A 25,099-nucleotide genomic window follows, 5' to 3' on the forward strand; every position below is an offset into this window, starting at 1 on the left:
ATTTAAAATGTTTGGCAACTAATTATATATTAGATAAAAGAGGTATATGAGTATTTATTCATTTAAGTTAGTAGTTTGACTTATTATAAGATTATATAATAATATAATATAATATATTACAGTGTTTTTTGAGATTATATGATACTAATTTTAATCTTTGAATACGAAATTGTGTACAAATATTTGCTACATCTGACCTAACCCACCTTCCCCCAATCCCAAGTGGACATAATGTCGCCATTGGGTTGGGGTTGGTGTGGGATAGCGATGGAGAAGCTCAACAACATACCCTTCGAATTAACACCTCCTCACATAATATTAAGGGTAAAAATATAAATTTCCAACTCTAAAATGGCCACGGGACTCCTAATCTAATTCATCTTTATATATAATTAAATGTATTTTTAGAAAAAAATTAAGACTTAAAAATTGAGATTAAGTAATTAAATTCGGGGCTTAGTCTCAAAATATTAAAATATTCTCCGCGGTTGTTGAACAGAGATTCCAGTATATACTTGCCCATATCTCACCAAACTAGAGCGCACTCCCACTTCCTCTCTTGTGTTCCTCCCACCTCCATCGCCCGGAGAGAGAGAGAGATGAAGGTTATAGAGAAGATCCATGCGGTGGCGGAAGGAGAAGGGAGGACGGTGTTCTCCTTCGAGTACTTCCCGCCGAAAACAGAGGAAGGGGTGGAGAATCTCTTCGAGCGCATGGATCGGATGGTGTCTCACAACCCATCCTTCTGCGACATCACATGGGGAGCTGGTGGATCCACGGCGGACCTCACCCTCGACATCGCCAAGCGGATGCAGAACATGGTAAGATCTAGATCTGGAGTTGGTCGCTCGCCATTGCTCGATCTGGTGTTGGTTTGATTGGATTTGCATTGGGCTTTTCGGGAAATGGTGAATTTGACGGGTTTTACTACTTGGGTTTTTGTTTTAATGCCTTTGACTGGATGCTTTTCGTACTTAATGGGTGTGATAGGTTGAGAGATTCACAAAATGATGGAGAGATAGTTTATTGTTTTTCGAATTAGCTCGATCTGAGCTCAGTGTGGTGGGTTGCGATTTGGTATTAGAGAAATAGTAGAAAAGTGGTATTTTGATGGATTTTGCCACTTGAGTATTTGCTTTTAATCCTTTAGATTCAAAATTTTCGCCCTCAGTGGGTTGTAGGACTTTGGTCGGTGAAATATCCAGATTTGATCTTTCCATTGTTGGATTTTCCGGATCTGGCTCTTTACATGTCAAATATTGCCACAGGCGCTTGTATACTTATGTTTCCCCGTCTTTGATTGGAACATTTTACGTTCAAGTATTACTTTTACTTAAGCTGGTAGGAGGATAGAGGAATTAATGAAGTTGTACGATTTGTTTTGTTCTGCCAAAGCTACTTAAGTAATGATATGGCTTCTTTTCCACTAGCTGCGGTTGGAGTGTAGAGAATTAACGAATAAATAGTAGATTGATGCGACTTGGTACTTGCAGGGGAATGGCGTACTTCCGACAACTTAATAATGATAGTATTTTCCTTAGTAGTTCAATGAAAATTTTCTATTGGACTTTTGAGTAGAAAATTTATCCTCCTACTCATAAATTGAGATTGTGCTGTTCTCTGATAAATTAACTTCCTCATAACTCTTGCCATAAGCACAATTGCTGGCTTTTCACATTTTGGAACTTGATTATGCTCTTGTAGGTCTGCGTGGAAACAATGATGCACTTGACTTGCACAAACATGCCAGTGGAGAAGATCGACCATGCTTTGGATACCATCAAGGCCAATGGAATCCAAAATGTTCTGGCACTTAGAGGAGATCCTCCTCATGGTCAGGATAAGTTTGTTCAAGTAGCTGGTGGATTTGCTTGTGCCCTTGATCTGGTAACTCTCTTTTACACAATTCGAGTCGCTGTCACCTTTTCAGATTGAAGGTTATTGTGAAATGCAGTTAGTGCACATAGCATCTAATTCCACTTCTAAAATTTAGTTCCTAGTGCTTATGTGAATTTGGGCAATCCTGATGATCAGAATTTACATAAATTGAAATGGATGTTGAGCAATTTCTTGACACCTTGAAACTCTTTAGTACGTAATCATGACTGCTGAAATTAACTTACAGGTACAGCATATTCGAGCTAAGTATGGTGACTACTTTGGCATAACTGTTGCTGGTTATCCAGGTCATTTCAAATTGACCAATTACATTAGTACATTTCTGCTTAAACTTAACTGTCAGATATCTCGTTTCCTAAAGAATTTTGCTTATTATCAGAGGCGCACCCTGACATGATACAAAGTGATGGAGGTGCTACATTGGAAGCTTACAGCAACGATCTTGCTTATTTGAAGAGAAAGGTGCAAAATGCTGCTTTTTTTCATTTCTTTTCTGCAGTTCTAATAAATCATTCCATGCATTTACTTGACAACTGATTGTACTGTTCAAATACAAGATATGCTTTCATCAAAACAGTTATATTTGGAAGACATGTCAAAGCTTATCAAAATATACTGAGCTTCTAATATATATCTTGCCAGATAAGTCATTATCATCCAACAGAAACTGTTTGGTTTAGTAGAAACTTCAAACCTGGCTAAAGCTTTTATCTCTTCTCTTAAACCCCCTTGAAATGATGCATTTAGAATCTTTCTACATGCTAGTATATACAAAGAAGTGCCCCAGCCCTTGAGATCATTGTTTAACATGTTTCGTGTGCTTGAGCTGTTGATTGTTGTTGTCATTTTTTTTTGTTTCGTTGCTGTGGTTGTTATCATTATTCATTCTGCTCTTATCATAAATCTTTCATCACATAGATCTGTTACTCTCTCATCTGTCTCTATTGAACAGGTTGATGCTGGTGCTGACCTCATTATCACTCAGCTCTTCTATGACACTGACAACTTTCTAAAGTTTGTGAATGACTGTCGTCAGATTGGGATAACCTGCCCAATCGTTCCTGGCATAATGCCTATTAATAACTACAAAGGTTTCTTGCGAATGACTGGATTCTGCAAAACTAAGGTGAGGCTCTTTTATCGTAAGAATCATACTGTTCACCTAGATTCTGCCTGGTTAACAAGCCATATATTTGGAAAAGTATCTTGTTGCCTTTGAACCAAGCACACAATGTTGAGATTTCCTTTTAGCCTTATATCATTGTCATCTAATTCATGATATACAAGACCTATTAATGGTATCCTTTGGCTATAGTGGTTTGGTCACACATGTTTACATGTTACTTTTCTGTGGATACAAAAAAATTTGCTTGAAATTCATAATAATATGTTCACTTTGTCTTGCAGATACCATCTGAAATTACTGCTGCACTGGAGCCTATCAAAGACAATGAAGAGGCTGTTAGGGCATATGGAATCCACCTTGGAACTGAAATGTGCAAGAAAATTTTAGCTACTGGGATAAAAACAGTGCATCTTTACACACTAAACATGGAGAAATCTGCATTAGCCATATTACTGGTAATACTTCGAGTTCTCTTTTTTTTTTTTTTTTTGCTTTCTACTATCTCTAATACTAAATAAATTGTTCTTCCAGAATCTTGGACTGATTGAGGAGTCTAAGATTTCAAGGTCATTACCATGGAGGCCTTCAACAAATGTTTTTCGTGTTAAAGAAGATGTTCGGCCCATCTTCTGGTATGCTTTGCTTTTCACTGTTTCTTAAAAGTTGCAAATGGAAGCCCCTCACTGTACTCGAGTGTTGGTAGATACTATTCCTGATATTATCTGGACAACTTACTAGGGCTAATCGTCCAAAGAGCTACATTTCAAGGACTACTGGTTGGGACCAGTACCCACGTGGGCGGTGGGGTGATTCTTGTAATCCATCGTATGGAGCACTTACTGACTACCAGGTAATTACTAATTAGAAGTCATTCTTGAAGCTACTTTAGGGTTATTACTTATTAGCATCTCAAGCATTGGAGTAATTAGGCACAATAGTCTGGTAGCTACCTCGGTGCATCTTTACCTTTGATGGTTCAGAGTGAATAATTAGAAAGAATTCATTAACCAGCTGACCTGGCTGGCTTTGGTTAGTTCGAGCCAAATAAGAGAGAGGACAAGAAGCCTAGTCCTCTCACGACAAACATTCTGCATTTCTGCTATCTCGAGCACAGAGGATTCAAGGATATGTTTCTACTTGGTAGTCACTTATTTCTTTTCTTTGGATCCCTAGATGGACGGACTTACTAAGTTTAGCCGTCCACTAATTAGAAGAGGACACCAGGAAAAGGAATACATTCTGAATATTAAGAGAATAACACTATCTACACTACTTCAATTAACATCCAGCAATCCCTCATCCAATGGACCATGTAGTGGCTAGACATACTATATCAGGATAACAGTTGACCAGTTAAAAGAATTTATTTTGTCCGAAAATATAAAAAAGCAGAAGAAAAGAGTGTGGACTTCCCTTCTGTTTTTGAGTGAAAAGGTGATCTAATCACCCTGTTTCATGTATGAAACACCAAATCTACCTCCAAAACATTCAAAGATATAACCACATGCCCTACAGAAAATTGCAGTACTTATACAGCTCTAATGCTCCGTACAAGCTAAATAATGAACTAACCAGTCTTTACAGCAAAAAAAACCTTGCCTAAAAAGATAACAAATCCAACCAATGACATAACCCTGACTAATAAATTCACCAACTCTTCTTACTGCTACTTATTATCTCAGTGTTTGTATTTGTGAGCCTTCTATTGCAGGATTGAACAACAGACCAGCCCTTAGCAGGGTACTATACCACCATTCAAAAACCTCCTATCTATAAATGTATAACTATTAAAAGAACTTTCCTGCTGTAAAATTCACTTTTATGGTCATCTCCTTTACAGTATCATCAAAATCAAGGTTATACTGGTCACACTCTTCATTATAACTCTGGTATTGAACTTTATATCCCCTGGTATTCGATAATCACGATGCTTGAACATGTCAGTCTCAAAATAGCTTTCAACTTGCATGTATTTACCTTCATTGTGGAACTTTACTTATTTGTTCAACCAAACTGCATGTTCCTATTTGCGTTTTAAAAATCTTATAATTCTTGTGTTCCTTCTTAGAATTAGACTCTGATAATAACAACCTGGGAAATGATATGTAACCATGAGAAAAGGCTTGTTCCAGCTGATTCTCTCATTTGTAATTGAAGTTCTCATTATTTCTTTAGTTAATCTTAGGTGCCATAACTGTTAATTTTTGTACTAATTTTAATTTGATATCACATACTGAGAAATCTCAAAATATGTACCAGCATAACATGCTTCCCTTTTGCTACTGTTTGGCATTTCTGTAAATTGTATAATTGAGAAATATTTACCTCTCTGGCAGTTCATGCGTCCACGTTCACGTGGCAAGAAGCTTCAAGAGGAATGGGTGGTCCCAATAAAATCTCTAGATGATATCAATGAGGTATCTGTCTATAGTTATATGATGCGATAGACTTCTGTTTGGATATATTATTATGGGTTATACATCTTTTGTTTCTGTAAGAGAGAGACCCACTTTCAATCATTACAGTAAGATCTTACTCTTTTCTGGGATACATTTGGACAGAGGTTTATGAATTACTGCCTTGGAAAACTTAAAAGCAGCCCGTGGTCTGAGCTAGATGGTCTTCAGCCAGAGACAAAGATAATCGATGAACATTTGGGGCAGATTAATTTAAAGGGCTTTCTTACTATCAATAGCCAACCTGCTGTAAATGGAGAAAAATCTGAGTCTCCTACTGTTGGTAAGTGATTCCATGTATTTAAGGAGTTCAAATGGCAGTTTCAGTGTAGTAGTTTTTGAAGCATCTTTGAGCTGGGCCTCCTTGGCTCTTGCTGGTTTCGCCTCTGAAGGGAGCCTTAATTTCCAGTGATTATGGTTTGTCAAAACTGGTATATGCCTATTTGAACACTTAGTATACAACTCTGTGGCCTCAGGTCACTGCAAGAGAATTTGTTGCTTCAAAGTCCAATTTCATGTGAACATGGAGTACTAAAATCAGTCATGATGCTCATGAGAAGTCAGCTTATCTTCTAAAAGGCTTGATACGTATAGTAATTCTCAAGTATGACAGTCCCCAAATCTTCTTCACTTTTGGTCCTCAGCAACACATTCTGCCTTCTAACCAGGAATTGCTTATATCAATTGGCTTAATTTGCCTATAATGCTGTCGATTTTCTTATGCTTGATATGATATGTGCATGCAAGTGGATATGCCCTCTCTTTCAGTTTTTCTTATTTTTCCAATCGTGCGCATGACCTCTATACTCTTTTTCAATTTTTTTGTGTGTGTGTTTTTTTTTTTGCAGGATGGGGTGGACCACGGGGTTATGTTTATCAGAAGGCCTATCTTGAATTCTTCTGCTCAAAAGACAAGTTGAATTCATTAGTCGAGAAGTGCAAAGCATTGCCTTATCTCACATATATTGCCGTGAACAAAGAAGGAGAATGTGTCTCTAATATTGCCTCAAATGCAGTCAATGCTGTGACCTGGGGTGTTTTCCCTGGCAAGGAGATTATCCAACCTACTGTGGTTGATCCTGCAAGCTTCATGGTTTGGAAGGATGAGGCTTTTGAGATCTGGACAAGGGGATGGGGATGCTTGTTTCCTGAGGCTGACCCATCTAGGGAAATACTAGAACAGGTATGTTGATAAAATGAATCACAGCAGAAAATATTATATATGCTTATATATTTACATATACTATATATGCATACATACTAAGACGCTAGGTTCGGGACTTAATTTTGTTTTGATACCATCAGATCAGGATCAACTTTGCTTGAAATTAAACTAAGCTTTATTCCTTAAAACTACATTTCTTTTTCCTTTTCACTTTCTCAATTCTCATATCTATTACTAGAACTATATATTCTACTTGAAAATGCGAGAAGTAATATACAGTTATTCTATCATAATATTATTTTATTAATTTTATTTTGATTTCAAGAACCTTTCCCATGACTGGCAACTCCTTTAATATCTGATTGTCCGCGTCAAATTCATCTGGTGATAACTGATAAACTGAGTCCAATTAACTGTTCCCCTTTTCAGGTCCAGAGAAGCTACTTCTTGGTTAGCCTTGTCGATAATGACTATATTCATGGAGATCTATTTGCTGCATTTAAGGAGATCTGAAATGATTCTCCATCTCAAGGTCCTCCGGCCTTCTCCAACTATTGTCTTTTAACAACATATCGAAAGGCAGTGTGATTCCCAGGTGTCTGTCAGACTATTTGATTGTTTCTGGAGGATGAGTTTGATTCCACAGACATATATGTTATTGATTCAAGTTCTCTAATTCTTATCAATAAAATGAATTACTCATTGAGTTCTATACCATGTCTGGAATTTTTCTCCTTTCTCTTGATATGAATGGAGTTAAGAATTGTTCTTCGCTATGGCTTATGTGAGATGTTTATTAACTGGAGATCATGCCCTGTTCCAAATTTGACCAACTTTAGTCAATTGAAATTAATGACACCTCTACTGGGTTCCTTGATGACTAATTGACCTGTGACTTTTCTTGGAGATTTCTGAAACTCGACAAATTTTTCGTTACCAGAATTATGAGAGGTATTAATTTGCCTGGTCCTCTGAAAAAAAAATAGTTGCCTAGTCCTTTGCACAAAAAAAAGAAAAACAAATGTTGCTTAGTACTGAATATTACCAGTGAAACTCCAACCAACATGAGCCCGAGAAGTTTAAAGATAGATTTGTCAGTAAAACTAGCATGGTATTTATCTATGAGGTTTGGAACAAGGGAAAAAGTTCGATTTCAACTTGCCCTTCAGCAATGAATTCCTGGACAAACATCACATACAATTTTCATTAAGATTATCTATCATCTCTTATTAATCAGAAGAAAGCAACTCTTATCATGAGAAAAGATACAATAAAACTGATGGAAAAGATAGAGAACATAAAAATCTTTGAACTAACAATTCGTATGCTGTTGTGAATGATCTTATTTGAGGCTTCCACGAAGCAGAAACTTCTACTATCCTACATCAATAAAATGTGTATACATATAGAATAATAGCACACACTTGGGTCTCTCTGGAAGATGAAAATAGCAAAGAAAAGAATCTTCTCGAACTGTAAAGTACAACAGTGATTGTATTCTAATTTCAAAGAATCTATGCACCAAAAACTATACTCACAAAAGCAAACAATAATCAAAGAATAATGGATTATTTTGGTTCGATTTTTGCAGAGTAGCCACCACTATAATCAAATGCACTGCTACTTTCTTCTTTCCGTTGTAGCAACTGATCCTCGTATGGATGGCGAGGAGGACCCTTTGTGATCCCGTAATCTGTAGCAGATGAAGATGCTGAATTTGATGTTGTGCTGACACCCTCATTCTGCAACATGATCTCAAGCTCCTTCACCACCTCATTCATTGTAGGACGGTCCGCTGCAGATTCTTCGACGCATTCCATTGCCAACTGCACAAACCTCCTGAAACCTATAAGCTTTGCGTGGTTTCTAATGACAGGATCAATTATGTCCCTGAGGCCATAATACTCCTGATCATACTTATCAATCACCGCTCGCACTTCGCGAACAATGTACTTGCCCTTCTCAATCGGTTGCCTTGCAGAAATCATCTCTAGCATTACAACACCAAAACTATAGACATCACTCTTATCTGAGAGCTGTTGAGTCATGTAATACTCAGGATCCAGATATCCCTGTAAAAGATGGATCAGAATGAAAAATTAAGTACAAAAACCTCTTTTTTTCCAGCACATATGAATTCCATAAAACAGTATTCTATGCATCAATGATAAATTAGGAATACTCACCAAGGTTCCTTTGACTTGAGTAGAAACATGACCTTTCTGACTGTCTGTTAGTAGTTTTGAAAGACCAAAATCTGCAACCTTTGCACTTAAGCTATCGTCCAATAGGATATTGGTAGACTTGACATCTCTATGGATAATTGGTGGATCAGCAAGTTCGTGAAGATAAGCTAATCCTCTAGCTGAGCCTAGAGCTATCTTAAGTCTCTTCTTCCAGTCCAATTGCATGCCACCTCTTCCTGCAGTTCACGGTGATAGCATAAGGATAAATTGTATTAGGTAGAACTCAAGATAATGGAGTAAGAGTCTTCTAACGTGATAACAAACTACCTACCAATCAAGTTCTCCCTTAATGTGCCATTAGGAATGTATTCATAAACCAACATCTGCTCCCCTTGTTCAAAGCAGAAACCTACAAGGCTTACAAGGTTCTTGTGGTGGACCCTGGACATCAACTCTATCTCAGTTTTGAACTCAAGTCCACCTTGCATGGATCCTTGTTGTGCTCGCTTTATAGCAACCATTTGCCCATTTGATAGCATTCCTCTATATACCTGAGGAGAAAGAGAGAGAGAGAGACATGCAAGTCATGAGACCAGCCACTCTGTCAAACTTTATTCAATTGGTAGTTACAATGGCTTATCAGCTGGCTTACCTTTCCAAAGCCTCCAGATCCTATTTCATTACCTTCGGAGAAATTGTTGGTGCACTTCTTTACCTCGTCGAAAGGAAACCATCTTGCTCCTTTCAGTTTCGGTGCTTCCCCAGTATCTTTACCAAGACCTCCCCATGAAGCTGCAGTTTGCATATAATCACAGAGGATGATCAGTCCTTTCCATGTTTCTTGTCTATATTATTGGATAATGTATTTGCTATTCAGTAAGAGTTCAGAATGATTAATTTAACAGGTGAATAGACTCCATTAGAACCGTAGCATTTATGCCTGGCACACAAAACTAGTAATCCATGACTTGAATCTGTATGTGGTTGTATGGTGAGCTAATTACCAAAAGGATCGGCCTGTTCCCGTGCTCTTTCAGCTCTTCTCTTTTGTCGTAAAGCATATAATCCTATCACGATGAGTCCAATAAGGAGAATGGCGCAAGCAGCTACTATTCCAACTATAGCTCCTGTAGACATTGAGGATTTTCCACTAGTCCCGTCTGCGATATATGCTCTTCATCAGACTTCCAGAACAAAGTTGGTTGAAATCTTATATCAAGAAACTGATGTAATGATTACCTTGGAAGTATGGAGTACCGATAAAAAAATATGGTCCAAAAATAGGTGGAGGCTTGTAAGTTTGGCTGCTGAAATCATAACCAATTCTTTGAATCTCTGACCGATTGAAGTACAATCCAGTGGATGGGAAGAGTTTCAGTTGCAATTCCAGATATTTATCACTGTTGAAGTGGAGGTCTGAAATGTAAACATAACCCGGACTAAGGCTAAGTTTTGTCCAGAGGGTTGACTCAAGTTCTTTGAACAATGTGCTGTTCGTCAAGTCAGAGAAGAAGGGTGCCCTGAAAATCATCATCCCCTGGTAAGGATTGGTGCAGTCACAACTCTGAGGGTTGAGACTCCCACTGGAACACGATTTGGAGACGCATTTGTCTAGACTAGTAGAATATGGTGGTACTGGATTCTTCTGGATGGTACAGTAGTTGCCACTTGCTGCGAATTCCGCATCAAGACACACAGGATTATCTACAAGACTGCAGGGGATAAATAATCAGAAAAGAGCCTTGAAGATGAGGACATGAAAAAAGGAAAAAGCTATGTAACTATCATGTGTTTAGAATGTTATACAAACTTACATTATAGTATTCTTGTAGCTTGAAGCGATATTGGCTGCAATAATTTGATTAGTTTGTAAGTCCACACTTTGTAACTGTGGACTGATGTCACCGCTCATATTAAGTGTACCATTGAATGCATTGCGTTTCAATGTCCTGCAAGTAATCACAACAATAGGATACATGATTGCTAGATTTGCTTACACTAATTGAAAAGTTCATAAGTATTAACTAATCTCTAATAACTATATACGAAGATATGTTTTAGCATAGATTCTGATCAATAAAAATTGTTGCAAGAGACATACACTTGCTGCAGCTGAGGGAGGGCAAACAACTTTTCTGGGACTTGACCGGAAAGCATACTGTTCTCCATTACTCTGGTATCCACCAGTAACAAAATCTTAAATTGCATATCATATGAGACAAATCTTGAAACTTTCTATGGTTATTTTTGGAGAACTCACATGGTTCTTATAGATGTTAGTGTCGAGAACCAGGCTGGAGCCGGCGAACCATTGAAAGTGTTGTTACTCAAATCCCTGTATCTCAAAGAAAGGCATTGCCATTTATCATTAATATAATATAAACCATCAGCTTTATAATTAGCAGAAATTTATAGGATTTCTTACACATAATTGAGATTGACTAATCCGCTCAAATTTGGTACTGGTCCACTAAGCTTGTTATTTGCTAAGTTCCTGAAAAGATGCAAGTTACGTATTGTTAGAATATAAAATGTAAAAATTATCATTCTCCAATATCTTAAATTTCTAGAATAATTAGTGAGTTAATATGGTATTAGAGTAGAAGTCCTGAATTCGAATTTTGTTAGGCTCATATATTGTTTAAAATATAAGAATCTTTATCGATTTAAGTCAAGTCCACTTCTTAGACCTAAAAAAATATCATAAGCTCAGAAATGAAATGGTGAGGTGGAACATTATAATATGAAAACCACCACCATTCTATACTAGCTTGAGTTTGTGAGTTAAAATATCTAACTAGATCTAGATAATATCTGAATCACTTACTACTAGAACTTTGTTGCTTGTTTACCGGTATCTATCACTTACAGTTCATTAAGGTCAGTCAAGTTGGTGATATTGGTAGGAATCGAGCCATTCAGGAGATTGCGGTCGAGCCGACTGTTACAATAGGAAAAAAAATTGTCATACATCTCCTCTCTATTGAAATTAATGGATTGAGAATTTCTAAAATATGAACAGAAAATTGTAACAATATGGAGCAAAAATATACTCACAGAACTTCAAGTGTTTTCACAAGTCCTATAGAGTTAGGAATTGGTCCAGTAAATTGATTGCCATCGAATAATCTGCCAAAGTAGACCAAATGCATCAGATGATCTGGAAAGCTAAAAGTGAGAGATAGAATGCCTGTAGTAACAGCTTACATGTGTATAAGAGTCATATTAGAGCTGAAAAGTTGTTCTGGAATTGGACCTGATAAGTTGTTCTTGTTGAAATGACTATAGAGCACCATAGAGAAAGGAATCACTCGTGAGAATGTAAGCTGAGTAGCTTTTAATTGGTTTAATTTCTCAAGACAACATAAATCGGTATATGTTCTTCCTCATCTTCTGGAGGGATGATGAAGAAACTAGAATTAGAAGTACTCACAAGTGCTGAGTATTGACAAGTTGGTCAAAACCCGGTGACGTGGATGATGAAATCGGGAGACTTCCAGTCAGCTGATTATCTGCCACATCAAACCACAAGAGATTTGAGAGCAGACCAAGACTAGCAGGTAGTTTACCGGTGAACCGATTTGAATTCAGTGCCCTGCAAAAGAATGTTGCTTGGTTTTCTTTCAGCTTGTTGAGTGCATTCTATCTAGTTAAAAGTTCAAATAAGTAATGCTTACATGAATGAAAGCTTTGCTAAATTGCCTAGTTCTTGTGGAATGGTACCACTAAAGCTGCAACCAGCCAAGATCCTGAAGAAATAATAATGAAGAATTTCAATCAGGTCAGCTTTATCATTAGAATTTTCTGCTAGAATGATTGGTAAGTATTGTCATAATGCTGCTAAACTTACAGTGTTGTAAGCTGCTTTAGGTTTCCAATTTTTGATGTTAGTGAACCGCCAAGCTCAGGATTGAAGGACAAGTCCCTGCAAAAGTGCAAATGCTTAATAAGTTAATATAGAATCCAAATCCTTTCTTTCTATGATCAGATGATCTCAAACTTGTCATTTCACCAGTATTTAGTTGTTAAAACTTAGGAATGCATAGAGAGAGAGAGAGAGAGAGCTCAATAAACTAGTTTTCCAATTGTCTGTCCTGGAATCTCCATGCTATAAGCTTTACTAAATAGGAGAAATTGAACAACTTGGTTGACGAACTAGTTGTCTATTTCTATAGACTTTCAGACTCGGTAACCATCATATGATCAAGATATTATTGGATCACAAGAGAAAAACTTACAAGTACACCAATTCGGTGAGTTGGCCTATGTCGCCGCTTAATTGTCCTTTGATACTCATGGTTGACATCCGCCTGTAAAAATTTCAAAGCCCTAAGTAGAGTGGCATGAAAAATGAACATATTATTATGAGGCAAATATTTAAGTACTCACAATGATGTTACTCTCCCATTGCTGCATATAATTCCATCCCATGGCGTACCACAGGGGTCGTTCGACTGTCCCCAGCTCGACGGCAAATTTTGCCATTGACTCGAGAGAGATTGTAGTGCAGCAGCTGCAGTCATTTTTCAGACAATGGTTAAGTCCAATAAAGTTTCTGATCGAAGATAACAACAGCTACTGACACAGTTTTTCTTTCCAAAGGCGACATCTTTTGTAACAAATCCTTGAGATTGGTGGAGTGAAATTAAACCATTTTCTTGTCCTCTTAGATGCATCTATAAGCAATTATAGCACAGAAAACAACATGTCTGATTTATCGCAGTTGTTGAATGAAATCTTTGAGAGTATAAAACCCAGTGACATATCAAGAGAATATAAATTTCATCTTAAATGGTGATCCTCTTTCTTGTTATTTATCCTAAAAGAACAAAATATTTTAAAAAAAAATGAATAGAAGTTTCACATGAAAAAGGAGTGGCAATTAAGAGAATTACCATCTTGAGAATTGGTTTGGCAGAAGCCAGCGCGAAGTCCGGCTAAGAACACCAAGAACAGCAGGAGCCGCCGGAGATCCACCATGCCGGAACAACGGCGATAAAGAACACCCCCCAAACAAAAAACTACTAGATTTCTTCCCTCAATTTGCGATCTTTCTACTTCTTCAGAACACTAATAACACCACCAAGGATCCTTCTTGGATCAAGAACTCAATCAGAAGTCAACCAGAAGCCAATCAACAAGCTTTATCTATAGGTTGCATTCCTACTTTCTTGGCTCATTCATCCCAAATACAAGATGGTCATAGAGAAGTAGTTGGATGTGAACAAGAAGAGAGAAAGAATAAACTAATGCTGCCCACAAAGTGGCACAGGTTGTTTGAATTGTTCTGAGAAACACTACTAGTTCTATATATCAATGCTTCTCTTTTAGCCCCTGCTTGGTGTAATATAGTTAAAGGGAGTAGTTGGGTGCTTTGTGGAATGGAATTGGTCTTCTCTATCATTTCTTTAATTTAGTCCCTTTCTTTGATCGGAAAGATTGGTCACTTGGGGCGATTCATTTGAGGAGATGTATATGCCTACCAGAAGACGAAGTCAAAGCTTTGGTAACTCTGACACTGGGATCAATTGGGAAGCTTCAAAAAGAGTTTACTAAGAGGTCATAAAGTTTTTGATAGAGAAAGACATTAGATGCATGGGATAAAATTATTCATAACAAGTTTTAACTCTGGACTAATTTGCCCATATCTGGATATTTTTGTATCGAGAAACTAAACAAGATCTTAATTTAATCCTCATCCATTGTCAAACTTTGATAGAGGTACGTTTGTTATTTTCTTAACTTTTGCTATATATCAGTATTCAGTAGCTATCTGATGCTAACTTTCTTCTTGTTGACTTTAAGACCAACAAAAGCTTTAATAAGAGTTTAAGACCACAATTCGAGCTATATAGAAAAAGAATGCATCAAATTAAAAGATAGAATAATTCTTCACAGATACTTATCCCATGCCCATGTATATCTTCTTCTTTTTTTCTTTTTTTTTTGATTAAAATGTACAGCTATTTAATCTCTAGTCCCCAAAAGCCAGAAAGCCAGGCCTGCTCTTTTGGACTTTTTTATGGTTATATCTCATATAATATTCTAATATGCCTTGGCCTGGTCTGGAATATATATATATATATATAGAAAAATCAACTACTACTATTTTCATATATATCTTTATTTATTTTGTATGAACCTTTAACTCTTTCAATTATTTAGTATCTCTTATCTCTATAAGTTTTTTAAAAGATATTAACCAACTTTTCTTTATTTTTTCTTCTAAAACTAATAGTAAAATAATTCTTAGAGCATCTAATATTAATTACGTGACACTCAGCACCATATGTTTCAATAAAACAAAAATTAATAAATTAGGTACTCCCCAGGTTTTATAAAGTTAATATGTTAGGAAACATGAATGTGGGTGAGATTCGGTAAAAGTCTGAAGAATCTATGTTTAATTATTCCTAAATCTATTGAATTTTAAATGAACTAATAAATGGGAAGCCATCAAGAAGCATCCACATTAAGTTCGCTATCCTCTTGTCCTTGTCTTTTTTTCTTTTTTCTTTTTTTCTTTTTTTATAATGAAATCTCTGGTCCTTATCATATGTACTGTAAAGGTACGAACCAAGTGGCAAAAAATTTAGAATTTTTGACCAAAATAAATTTACTTTTTAATTTATTTATCAAAATTAATCAACTCTAACTTTGAATGTTAAAAAAAATTATTTTACTGTAGTTATAACTAAAATCCTTAACTGTTAAACATTTTATTCAGAACTACGGTAAAATAAACTCATTTTAATATTTAAATTTAGCTCTTTTTTTATACTGTTTTCAAATGTTTACGAATCATCACTCTACTTTAAATTTATTTTGTGTTTCAAATTCGTTTGCTTTATATTCATGAATGTTAATAAACTGTTTCTTAATTATTTTCTGTGGGCTTTCACGGATAATATTTGATTAAAAAAAAAGTTGAATAAAAATAATATTTTGAGAGATTGGTGGAAGCTGTCTACTGGGAGAATTGGGCAAAGACACGAATGAGCACGTGATGATCACGATTTCTTGCACGTCTTGTTGGCTGCTGTGATGTTATCACGGAAGTCAAAGGCTCCCCAAAGGTGAAGGATCCAATAATAAATGAAAGGGTTAGAATATAGCGAAGTGTGTATACTTAGACTAAACTTCCTCAAAGTTTTATTGGTAAGTTGTAGTTTGTTCCTACTCCTCTTTTCTCTCTCATCTAAAATGGACTCCTGTATTTTATAATATTTATTTAAATAACTGATCTAATTATCAGACATAATCGTTGGTTGGTCCCATAAATTTATGGGCGACAAAAATTAACTGTAATTCGACACAATAACTCGGGTTTTAAATAGATTTAGTTTAATCGGCTTCGAGGCATAAACATATTATATTCTTGTTTATTATCTCCATTCTTTGCGACAACTTGATATGTTTATTATATGAGAACTAATTATTATAATTTATTTATAATATACAAAAAGTTTATAATTCGTAAAAAAATCTATACAATATTTAAATAAATATGTTTATAAATTTAAATAATTTATTTTATCTCGTATAATCCATTTAATAAATCAGTGTATTTAAAAATTTCGACCTATTTAATAAATAAGTCATATTTTTTATGATTTGATCACACTCAAACAGAACTCCACTAATCCAATCCGATTGCTATCTCATAGTTATTTTAGATAATGTTACAAAATTCAGTGTTTATTTTCTTAAAAGTCCCCAGATATTTCGAGGGTACAAAAGGTCAGCCAGTCCATGAAAGACGGCAAAAATTAAATGCCAGAGCGGTGTCCACCAGCGAGGCATCTTTCGCCGAACAAATATACCCACACATTTTGTGAAATTTTTTTTTAATTTTTTTAATTTTTTAATTTAGAAGTTGCACAGTCCCAAGAGAAAGAAACTAAATAAAATTGGAACCAGCTGACTCGAACTTTTGTTGATAAGATATGGTTTAAAATCAAACTTCCATTATAAAGAGATTTCGTCCATAAGTTAACCTTTTTAATTTTATTTTTAATATTAGGTCATCAATTAGATATTTCAAACGAGGAGGAGGTCTTCTGGCCTCCACAGGGAGAGCCCAATAGAAATTCGAAACGTTTTCCATATTAAAAATAATTTAATACATTTGACCAATTAATTATTTGCTCATTTTTTGACGGCGATGACCAATTTATATCAGCTCATGTTAGTAGACTTCTTCATTATATACCAGGAGAATAAATAAATAAATTATAGTATGCTCTTATCGTTGGAGTTATCTATTATTAATGCAAGTTGTACAATTTGCAGCACAATTATGAGCATTTGCTTTGGTTGGATAACAATATCCAGGGTGGCAAGGATTTATGAAAATGATTCAACAATGAGATGTTTTTAATACTTCCTTTTTCTAAAGATTATATATATATATATATTCAAATGCTAAGCAATGACTCATCTCATCATATGAATTATCCAAGTGGCCGAATAATTCAACCCTCGTGCCCTTTCTATCCGAAGAGAAGGGGACAATACAAGGATAAGATATTTAAATCTGAGATGATCTATCCGCACACCTCTGGAAACAGCAAGAGATAGTCAAATTAATCAACTGATAGCAGAATTTTGACCAAATCCATCCAATTGACGTCTAGAATGGATTCTCTACAACTCTGGTTGCAGGGTGAAAAAAATCCACAACTAAGGTATGTGGCATGATCCTAGAGAATGATATTCAAATTACAAGCACTGCAGTATTAATTGATCAAAAGAAACATAGGTGTGGAGTTCTCTTTTTTTTGTTTGTCAACGAAGTAGATTGCCCTATTTGGTCAACCCTCAAAAGTAGACACCAAATCGAAAACCTGGGGAAACGTTCCAAATATGACTAAAGAAAGATAGGTGTAGAGTTCTCTTTTGTGTTTGTGAATGAAGTAGATTGCCCTACTTGGTCAACCCTCAAGAGTAGACACCAAAATCAAAAACCAGCACAGTAGCAAAACGTTCCAAATATGATTAACATAATAATACAAAACTTACTCGAGTGAAGCAGGTGAAACATTGTTATGAAAGTTGAATATTCTAACTAACATCTGAATCTGATGCACAATGGAACAGTTTAATCTCGTCAAAGTCCCCTGCTTTGCATAGGTATAACTCTCCAGGAAAGAAAGATATGGTTCTGACATTAATTTTAGTACCGCCTCGCCCTTGATTCACTTTTCGCAAGTGTCATCCCTGAGAGCTTGTCGACCTCGTAGAGAAGTCCAGCAGAAAAAAGAAAACTGCAAAGGAGGAAATCAAGGGAAGAGCATTAAATTCAACAAATACACAAGCTCAACCATGAGAGAAGAGCTAGGGAGCATTTAAAATACCACACAAGACACACTCTTGGCAACAGACACAACATCGCTATTGATAATCATATTTTGTTGCATATCCAGACAAAAATAACTACATGATTAAGATAGGATAAATGGCAAGTGCACACTTGCAACTGAAACTGCATATTTTATTACATAGCATAGAACCACAAAATTAGGGGTCTTCATAATTCATATTAGCTTCGCAAAACTGAGCCATTTCATGAGGTGCCTTATCTGCTCAGCTGAAACAGTTTCTTTTGGTTGATGGTTATAAACTGAAGCACCCAAAAACTTAAGATTATGGGATCTTGGATCAATTCCGTTCGGATCCATTTTAGGGAGTTCGAGATCATTTTTCACCAAAATGTCAGTCCTCTAAGATCACCTCAACAAATATTTGAATACATATGCTTTTAGAAACTCAAAACCTTGTGTATAAATGATAGTGACTGCAGATTAAAAGTGGTATAGCACCTTCTATGTAACTGCAAGAATCACAATTTTAGTAAGATTTAATGCGATCAAATACAAATGCACCTCCAATTTAATAATCAATCGCAATGAGAAGCACATAGCTCGAGTGAACTTAAAAGTGCTATTTTGTTCAATAATATACTAGCTTCACCATCTTAATGACAAGTATTTGTAAGCAAATGATGGACTTAAAACACGCCTAACATGAAAGAAAACCAATCTGAATCAGATGCAGAACAGTATAGTAAGTTATGATCTAGAATCTATTATGGATAGTTTAGGACTATTTTAGCTATATGGACAACGTTTAGGCTATAACTGTGAGCCCAAAACCAATGAAGATTTCATATTGATTTTCTTCCTTTTTCCCCCAAAAAAGGGGCATCAAAACCAGCAATTTCTTTCTCCCATCTATAATGTACACCACTAAAAAATATATCCTTCTTCATCTAAACTGACAAGATGTGCACTTCTTGGTTTCCCCTCTATATTTTATCTTGTGCATCGAACCATATCAGCTTTTACAGGAGAAAAATAACCAAGATGTGCTCTGAACTTCAAAAACTATCAAATCAGAATGACTTTAAAATATTACAAGATAAATAACACAAATGATACCATGTAGTGATACAAACACGATGAACTGTGCTAGCGGCAATAAGAGCAACAATTTCTGCCAAAACAACTGCAGGAAAAACAGGAACATGTCAATAGCATAGCCAGAGAAAGATAGAAATTGATGACCACAACAATGTGAGCAGCATCATACTTACCAGCACCCCATCCAGTTCTTGTGCCACATGATTCTTGATAGTTACCAGTGACCTGCAAAATGTGCCGGAGATGACACGTCTTACTAACAAGTGTTCTTCTTTGCTTTATTAGTGACAACAGCCTAACATAGTAATATGGTCCTAGCGAAGTGCAAGTCTACTCAATCTACTGTAACTTACTGCAACTAATGTCCAGCTCATCCCAAAAGGAATGAAAAGTTGAAAACAGTTTGTCCATATATACATTTATTTAATAGACTTCTTGATCTTTAATTCATCTCAGGCTTAGTTTCCTGCTTGTTGATTTATCTTGTGTCCCTTAAACAAATTCTACAATTAAATCACTTATTGAGAAATGCTCTAATATTCCAACTTCTGGCAATAAAAGCTACATATGTAATAAAATTTTATTAATTTCATTTATCAAGATAATTTCGATGAATAAGTCCACTTATCATTCCTCATCAAACATGTCTATTCCTCAGAGCTCATTCCATGAAGACCATGTAAATGACTCCCAAGAGTGGCTAAAAGTAAAATATTGGCCAATAAGTGTATATGGATCAAAAGAATTGAAAACCTTTCTCTAATAAGAATTATCATTTGAGATCTAAGTAACCTTCTAGATAAGGAGATCACTCTAAATTAAGATACTCAGCAAGAGTCAAAAAATAAGACCAATTAAAACATGCATAATTTCTACATTTTGTGAGTTCTTCTACCAAAAATATGCCATCCCAAGAAGCTTAATCAACTCACAGTTGGTCATAATTCCAATTAATTAAAAATAAATAAAGTAATAAACAAAAAAGTGGATTTCTTATGGTAAGGAAATTGATCTCTATTAGTACAAGAGTTTGCTTATTTTAAGAAGAGTTAAAAGCTGGCAAAATGAGTTTTCATTTTAAAGACACAGCAACAAGTATAGATGACCTTAGGAAGAGATAAGAATTAAATTATTCTAGATCAAATAGTTAGCAACTTGGCATGAACTATAGTAACTTCCAGTGGTAAAAGAAATAAATGAAGCATCACCGCACTATTAATGAACAATTAGCTGCATGTATATCAAACAAAATGCCAACTAAGCAAACTATAGAACTTACAGTTAGCATCATAAGGAATAGAAGAGAGCTAAGGAAACCACCAAAAATTGTCAATAACTCAGATGATGCCAATTTCTCTCTGTACATCTCAAGTAGTGAGAGAATAATGGCAAACAGAAGTAGTGAGTACAGCATGGATCTGCCGGGAGTTGCCATGGACTCAAGCCTACAAAATGCAAGCCAAAAGACAAAGGAACTGTCAAGGATGTATGCTATGATAACAGAAGCTTGTACTGACACTTCAAAACTTCAGACATCACAGTGATAATACTGGAAGGCAAACACACAATTTTTCAGCCAATTATCATAAGGCAGGCCTCACTTAAAACTGCAGTCATTCCCAAAATAACAGAATTCAGATGTCATTGCAGAGAAATATCATAGAACTTAAACCAGGACTGATTTACAAGATTTGTTATCTCAAGAAAAGAGCAGACGAGAATAGTCAATTCAAAGAACTCAGAAAATAATTTCAAGAGACTTACTAATTAGTGTTATATTTGGCCAAAATTGAATAAACATCTAAATAATCTATAAAATATAAACATAACAAAAGGCAAAATCGATCAATAGGACAGAATTATACAACTTTGTATCATTTCATCAAGTCTTTTTGACAATCACTACTAAAAAGAGAACCTGCCAAACCAAACAGTATTTGCAAATATTATGGGAAGGCACCATGTCTTCAAAGGACATTTTCTTCTCCTCATTGCAAGTCTTTACTTATTTGACTTATTTCATCCAAGAATATCTGTGCCACCAGCACAATCTGAGCAAGTGGCTGGTTGGCAAGGCAATGGCTACAGGGATTTCATAGAAGATGGCTAAATCAGTTAGTACCTAAGTGATTCAGAAGAAAGAAGCATCTAGGTTGCTATAAAACTACCAAGTATTCTAGGCACTTAGTTCCTAGAAAGTTGCCTGATGATGCCTAGAGACCTTGGGGCTGAAGGAGGATGGTGAAGGGAATTTTAAGATAAGTGATTAATGAACAATTAAACAATGTAACAAATACATGTTTTCCATTACTAGAAGTTACTGAAATTCCAAATGTCCGAAAAAATCTCAATAAATGGTATTATATCTTCCAGCTTACTCATCTAACTGGAAGGGCTCAGATCTCCACCAACAGACTGCTGTGTCACATTGCAAGCATTAGGTCGGATAGCATATAGCAACATTCGAATTATTACTGGTTGTGAATAGTCAAAAGAAATTTTAGATAATACAGATGTTGATCTTTATAAACCAGAAGAAATGATTTTTGCTAGCAACAAAATAAATTTTGGTTACTATTCATATCATTTTAATAAATGAACTATCACAAGTAAAAGTACTAAAGTTTAGTTGCCTGAAGGAGAAGCATGAATGGCTATTATCTAGGCATTGGCATCAACAGTAAAGTTGAAGGGTTTGGAAAGTGAGTGCAGTTACAAGGTTCCTTCGATACTCCGAAGTAGGATTGCCACACTAAACAAAATATTTCCTCTGCTATACACTAACTAAATGAGTAGTTATTCAAGTATGATTAATCAAGGGATAGAAAATTTTAACTCATGACATACCAAAAAATACTTCCATTGCTGCCGTAGTCTTACGCACTGGTACTGTATGACCACAATTTTCTGAAGAACCAAACATACATGAAATTGTACAGCAATACTCAAGCAGACAACACCACGTATGCCACGATCAACCATTGGAGACACGGAATGCCAGCCGACGCTGTAATTTTGTGCAGCAGAGTCGGCTAGGTTTTAAAATTTTGCCCTTTTCCCCTTCTCATTTAGAAGCAGCAGGACCTAAAGCATCCTTAACACGGAGATAAACCCTAAACGATGGCAAATCGTGCTTGATCTTATCTGAATTTATAGATCTGAAAAATCCTAACGCGCAAAAAATGCGCTAATAAATCCTAGTCGATCTGTGACATAAGAACACTCATCCAAAGATTTCAAAATGAGGAGACATAACAAAGAAAAAGATTAGCCAGCACAAATCAAGCAAATCTATGGTTCGATCCAACCATATAGTGTACAGTATTAAAGGAATAATGTTCACATTTTATTTTAATCCAAGCCGAATGGTAGGATAACTATCCAAATATTGCAAGCCGCGAGCATACCTCGTTCGCAGCTTCTCACACTATCAGGGCGAAGAATAGATCGGAGGCGGCAGCGCGAGACGTCGTTCTATAGGATATTAAGGCTCGTCAAAGTAGTTGACCGTGGAACGAGGCAGCAAGACCAAACTCGTCAACGACCTAAGCCAGAAAGACGAAGTCCGCAGAGTACTCGGGAGAGAAACCGTGATTGTGTTGGATCCGACGCCGATTCCTTTATTCAACCAAAACAGCGTCGTATATAATTAATGATCGTTTATTTTATAATATAGATTCCAATAAGACACAGTGGGGTTTACTGCATTAAACAATAAAAACACCATATGTTTTAGAACCGAACCACCTGCTCAATAAGTCAGATCACTATTTAAATATATATATATATTTAAATAACTAATATAAAGTTTTATTAATTAATTCAATCCGACTTTGATAACCATAAAAACACACTCAGAGACTCATTATATATATATATATATTTATTTATTTATTTTTATTAAACATTTGATTATTTGCTAAGCGTGGTGCTACTTTTATCAACCTTAAAAAAGTAATCATTCTCTAACTAATAAATGCATCATACTTACTTTTTTTCCCCTTTTAAATCACAATGAAGTCATTTCCAAAGTTGAACCAGAAAAGATAAAGGAGTAACTATTAAGAAAAGCTGAAAAGGTCATTAACCACTGTCTCTCTTTTACACCGTGTGGATCTTAAGATTAGTTCGAAGACTCTACTACTTATTCTGCTACATCTGATAGCTATAGTAGTGAAATCTGTGATCTTATTATTCTATACACATTCTTCCATGTATTAGATTGTTCCAAGGCCCATGCTGCTCTCAGGTGTCTGTTATTGTTTATCATTTATTTTTTAAGAACCTACGTCAAATTTTATCTCAGGCACAACTCAAACTACCATTTTGTTTTGTTAATATATATATATATATATATATATTCATTAATCCAGCGTCCCTCTAAATTATTTCGAGCTCCGTAGGGTTATTAATTAGCTCATTATTCACCAATAACTCATACTCATCTCAAAATTTAATTGACATAAATTCAGTTCAATTAATAAATAACCTGAATATGAGCTCAAAATATAAACAAGTCAAGCCCACTCATGCTCATCTCCTTGTAGTTCAAATATATATAATCTCGCCTTTTATACTCCAATTTTATAGTTAATAGATATTTTAACCACTAATGGTTAGGTATTTAGTTTTACACTAAGTTGTTAAATTTAATCCTAATTGGCTGAGTTAAGTTTTGAACGAGCTTAACTTAGCTTGTTAAGTCAAATTAGCTGCTAGAATTCCTTTTTAGCCTAACACGAGCTAGATTTTTAGCTTGTTTTTATTGCTTAACTTAGTGATTGAGTTCGATAAATTTAATTCAGAGCCAAATAAAAGAAATGTTTAGCTCATTGACTGCCCAACTTCAGCTATGTAAAATCTGAGTAATCCAAACAATACTCATATAACACGAGTCATTTCAACCAATTAAGTACACTTTTTTAATTTTGTTAAATATACAGTACATATTATTAGTTTATTACTTAATCATAGCTACTTTTTCTAAAGATATGGACTACATATTCTACTACTTATTACATGTCTAAAACACATTAAAAGTATAATATACATTATTTGTCTATTATTTAACAATATAAACTCTAGGGTGAAACTTATAATACAATAAAATAATTTCTTAAGCCCAATTCAAAAGCATAATGTTGTAGAATATGATTTGAGATTTCGAGTTCAGTTAACAAATGCAAGATAACAAGCTTAAACATCCTTCCATAAGTTATCTTTCCTAATCGCCCTGTAAAGTCTTAACGGTATTTCTCCCTCATATTTTATATTTTTATATTTTTCTCATTGTATTCTAAATAAATATAAGATCACTTTTCTAAAAAAAATAAAAATAAAAAATAAAAAATAAAAATAATCTTAAGCATCCCAACAGCCATAATATTTATATACGACATTCTCTTAGTCTGCATCAAAAAAGACAAAAAGTTAGCAAGGCTTCTTCCGTGACAAACAGTGCGTAACATCAACCGATCTTTGTTAATTAAAGCGTTTTAGTACAAAAATTGAAAGATAAGTCCCACCATCCCCTCTCCCCCCACCCCACCTCCCAGCATCACGTGCAACTCTCGTGCCTCAAGCCAGCCCGCTGGCCCAACCCGAACCCCGCCCCCCCACCCCCTACTCATTTCGTACCAAAGCGCAAACGTTACACTTCCGCATTTCAAATTCTCCAGATTCGGTCGTCTGCATTCCCGACTGCATATAGAGCTCCATCCATCCGACGGAAGTCTTAACAAGCACCCTCCGATGTACTACTTTCGTACATTGCGCCGTGCAGACGGTCGAGAGAACCGACACTGCCTTGGACGTCATTAACCCTGGCATCCCTCTCGCATTCTCGC

At 35.6% G+C, this 25,099-nt stretch overlaps 3 protein-coding genes across 3 annotated transcripts; 1 reads left to right on the forward strand and 2 right to left on the reverse strand.

Annotated features, from left to right (window-relative positions):
• Window positions 1-542: 542 nt before the first annotated feature.
• Window positions 543-7,358, forward strand: LOC140788392 (probable methylenetetrahydrofolate reductase (NADH)). Its single transcript, XM_073137630.1, has 12 exons — window positions 543-821; window positions 1,705-1,887; window positions 2,126-2,186; window positions 2,279-2,361; window positions 2,852-3,025; window positions 3,307-3,480; window positions 3,557-3,657; window positions 3,764-3,875; window positions 5,362-5,442; window positions 5,587-5,764; window positions 6,330-6,664; window positions 7,076-7,358. The coding sequence occupies exons 1-12, from the start codon at window positions 600-602 to the stop codon at window positions 7,157-7,159; spliced, it is 1,788 nt and encodes a 595-aa protein (XP_072993731.1). The 5' UTR covers window positions 543-599; the 3' UTR covers window positions 7,160-7,358.
• Window positions 7,359-7,952: 594 nt separating this feature from the next.
• On the reverse strand, window positions 7,953-14,150 carry LOC140787926 (leucine-rich repeat receptor protein kinase HPCA1-like). The gene is made up of 19 exons (XM_073136962.1): window positions 13,728-14,150; window positions 13,222-13,345; window positions 13,071-13,142; window positions 12,683-12,757; window positions 12,510-12,581; window positions 12,266-12,427; window positions 12,040-12,114; window positions 11,890-11,961; window positions 11,702-11,773; window positions 11,258-11,326; window positions 11,093-11,167; window positions 10,934-11,005; window positions 10,647-10,781; window positions 10,072-10,544; window positions 9,837-9,992; window positions 9,485-9,624; window positions 9,164-9,383; window positions 8,833-9,068; window positions 7,953-8,718 (listed from the first exon to the last, which is right to left on the reverse strand). Exons 1-19 carry the CDS (start codon window positions 13,810-13,812, stop codon window positions 8,215-8,217), a joined length of 2,889 nt encoding a protein of 962 aa, XP_072993063.1. The 5' UTR covers window positions 13,813-14,150; the 3' UTR covers window positions 7,953-8,214.
• Window positions 14,151-17,806: 3,656 nt separating this feature from the next.
• LOC140789886 (uncharacterized) lies at window positions 17,807-22,796 on the reverse strand. Its single transcript, XM_073139774.1, has 5 exons — window positions 22,661-22,796; window positions 20,533-20,698; window positions 19,427-19,478; window positions 19,272-19,338; window positions 17,807-18,098 (listed from the first exon to the last, which is right to left on the reverse strand). The coding sequence occupies exons 2-5, from the start codon at window positions 20,686-20,688 to the stop codon at window positions 18,008-18,010; spliced, it is 366 nt and encodes a 121-aa protein (XP_072995875.1). The 5' UTR covers window positions 20,689-20,698; window positions 22,661-22,796; the 3' UTR covers window positions 17,807-18,007.
• Between the last annotated feature and the right edge of the window lie 2,303 nt (window positions 22,797-25,099).

This window comes from Typha latifolia, chromosome 5 (assembly GCF_019914945.1).
Source record: "Typha latifolia isolate L0001 chromosome 5, TyphaL0001v2, whole genome shotgun sequence".
Taxonomy (NCBI): domain Eukaryota; kingdom Viridiplantae; phylum Streptophyta; class Magnoliopsida; order Poales; family Typhaceae; genus Typha; species Typha latifolia.

Bases quoted from the DNA above. Each gene is read 5' to 3' on its own strand.
- LOC140789886 (XM_073139774.1), bottom strand. From the start codon at position 20,688: ATGGCAACTCCCGGCAGATCCATGCTGTACTCACTACTTCTGTTTGCC. The intron at 19,479-20,532 runs GTAAGTTCTATA...CACATTTTGCAG, and splicing joins TATTCCTTATGATGCTAACT to GTCACTGGTAACTATCAAGA. The intron at 19,339-19,426 runs GTAAGTATGATG...TTTTTCCTGCAG, and splicing joins AAGAACTGGATGGGGTGCTG to TTGTTTTGGCAGAAATTGTT.
- LOC140788392 (XM_073137630.1), top strand. From the start codon at position 600: ATGAAGGTTATAGAGAAGATCCATGCGGTGGCGGAAGGAGAAGGGAGG. The intron at 2,187-2,278 runs GTCATTTCAAAT...GCTTATTATCAG, and splicing joins AACTGTTGCTGGTTATCCAG to AGGCGCACCCTGACATGATA. The intron at 5,443-5,586 runs GTATCTGTCTAT...ACATTTGGACAG, and splicing joins CTCTAGATGATATCAATGAG to AGGTTTATGAATTACTGCCT.
- LOC140787926 (XM_073136962.1), bottom strand. From the start codon at position 13,812: ATGGTGGATCTCCGGCGGCTCCTGCTGTTCTTGGTGTTCTTAGCCGGA. The intron at 9,384-9,484 runs GTAAGCCAGCTG...CTTTCTCCTCAG, and splicing joins GATCTGGAGGCTTTGGAAAG to GTATATAGAGGAATGCTATC. The intron at 9,069-9,163 runs GTAGGTAGTTTG...CGTGAACTGCAG, and splicing joins ATTAAGGGAGAACTTGATTG to GAAGAGGTGGCATGCAATTG.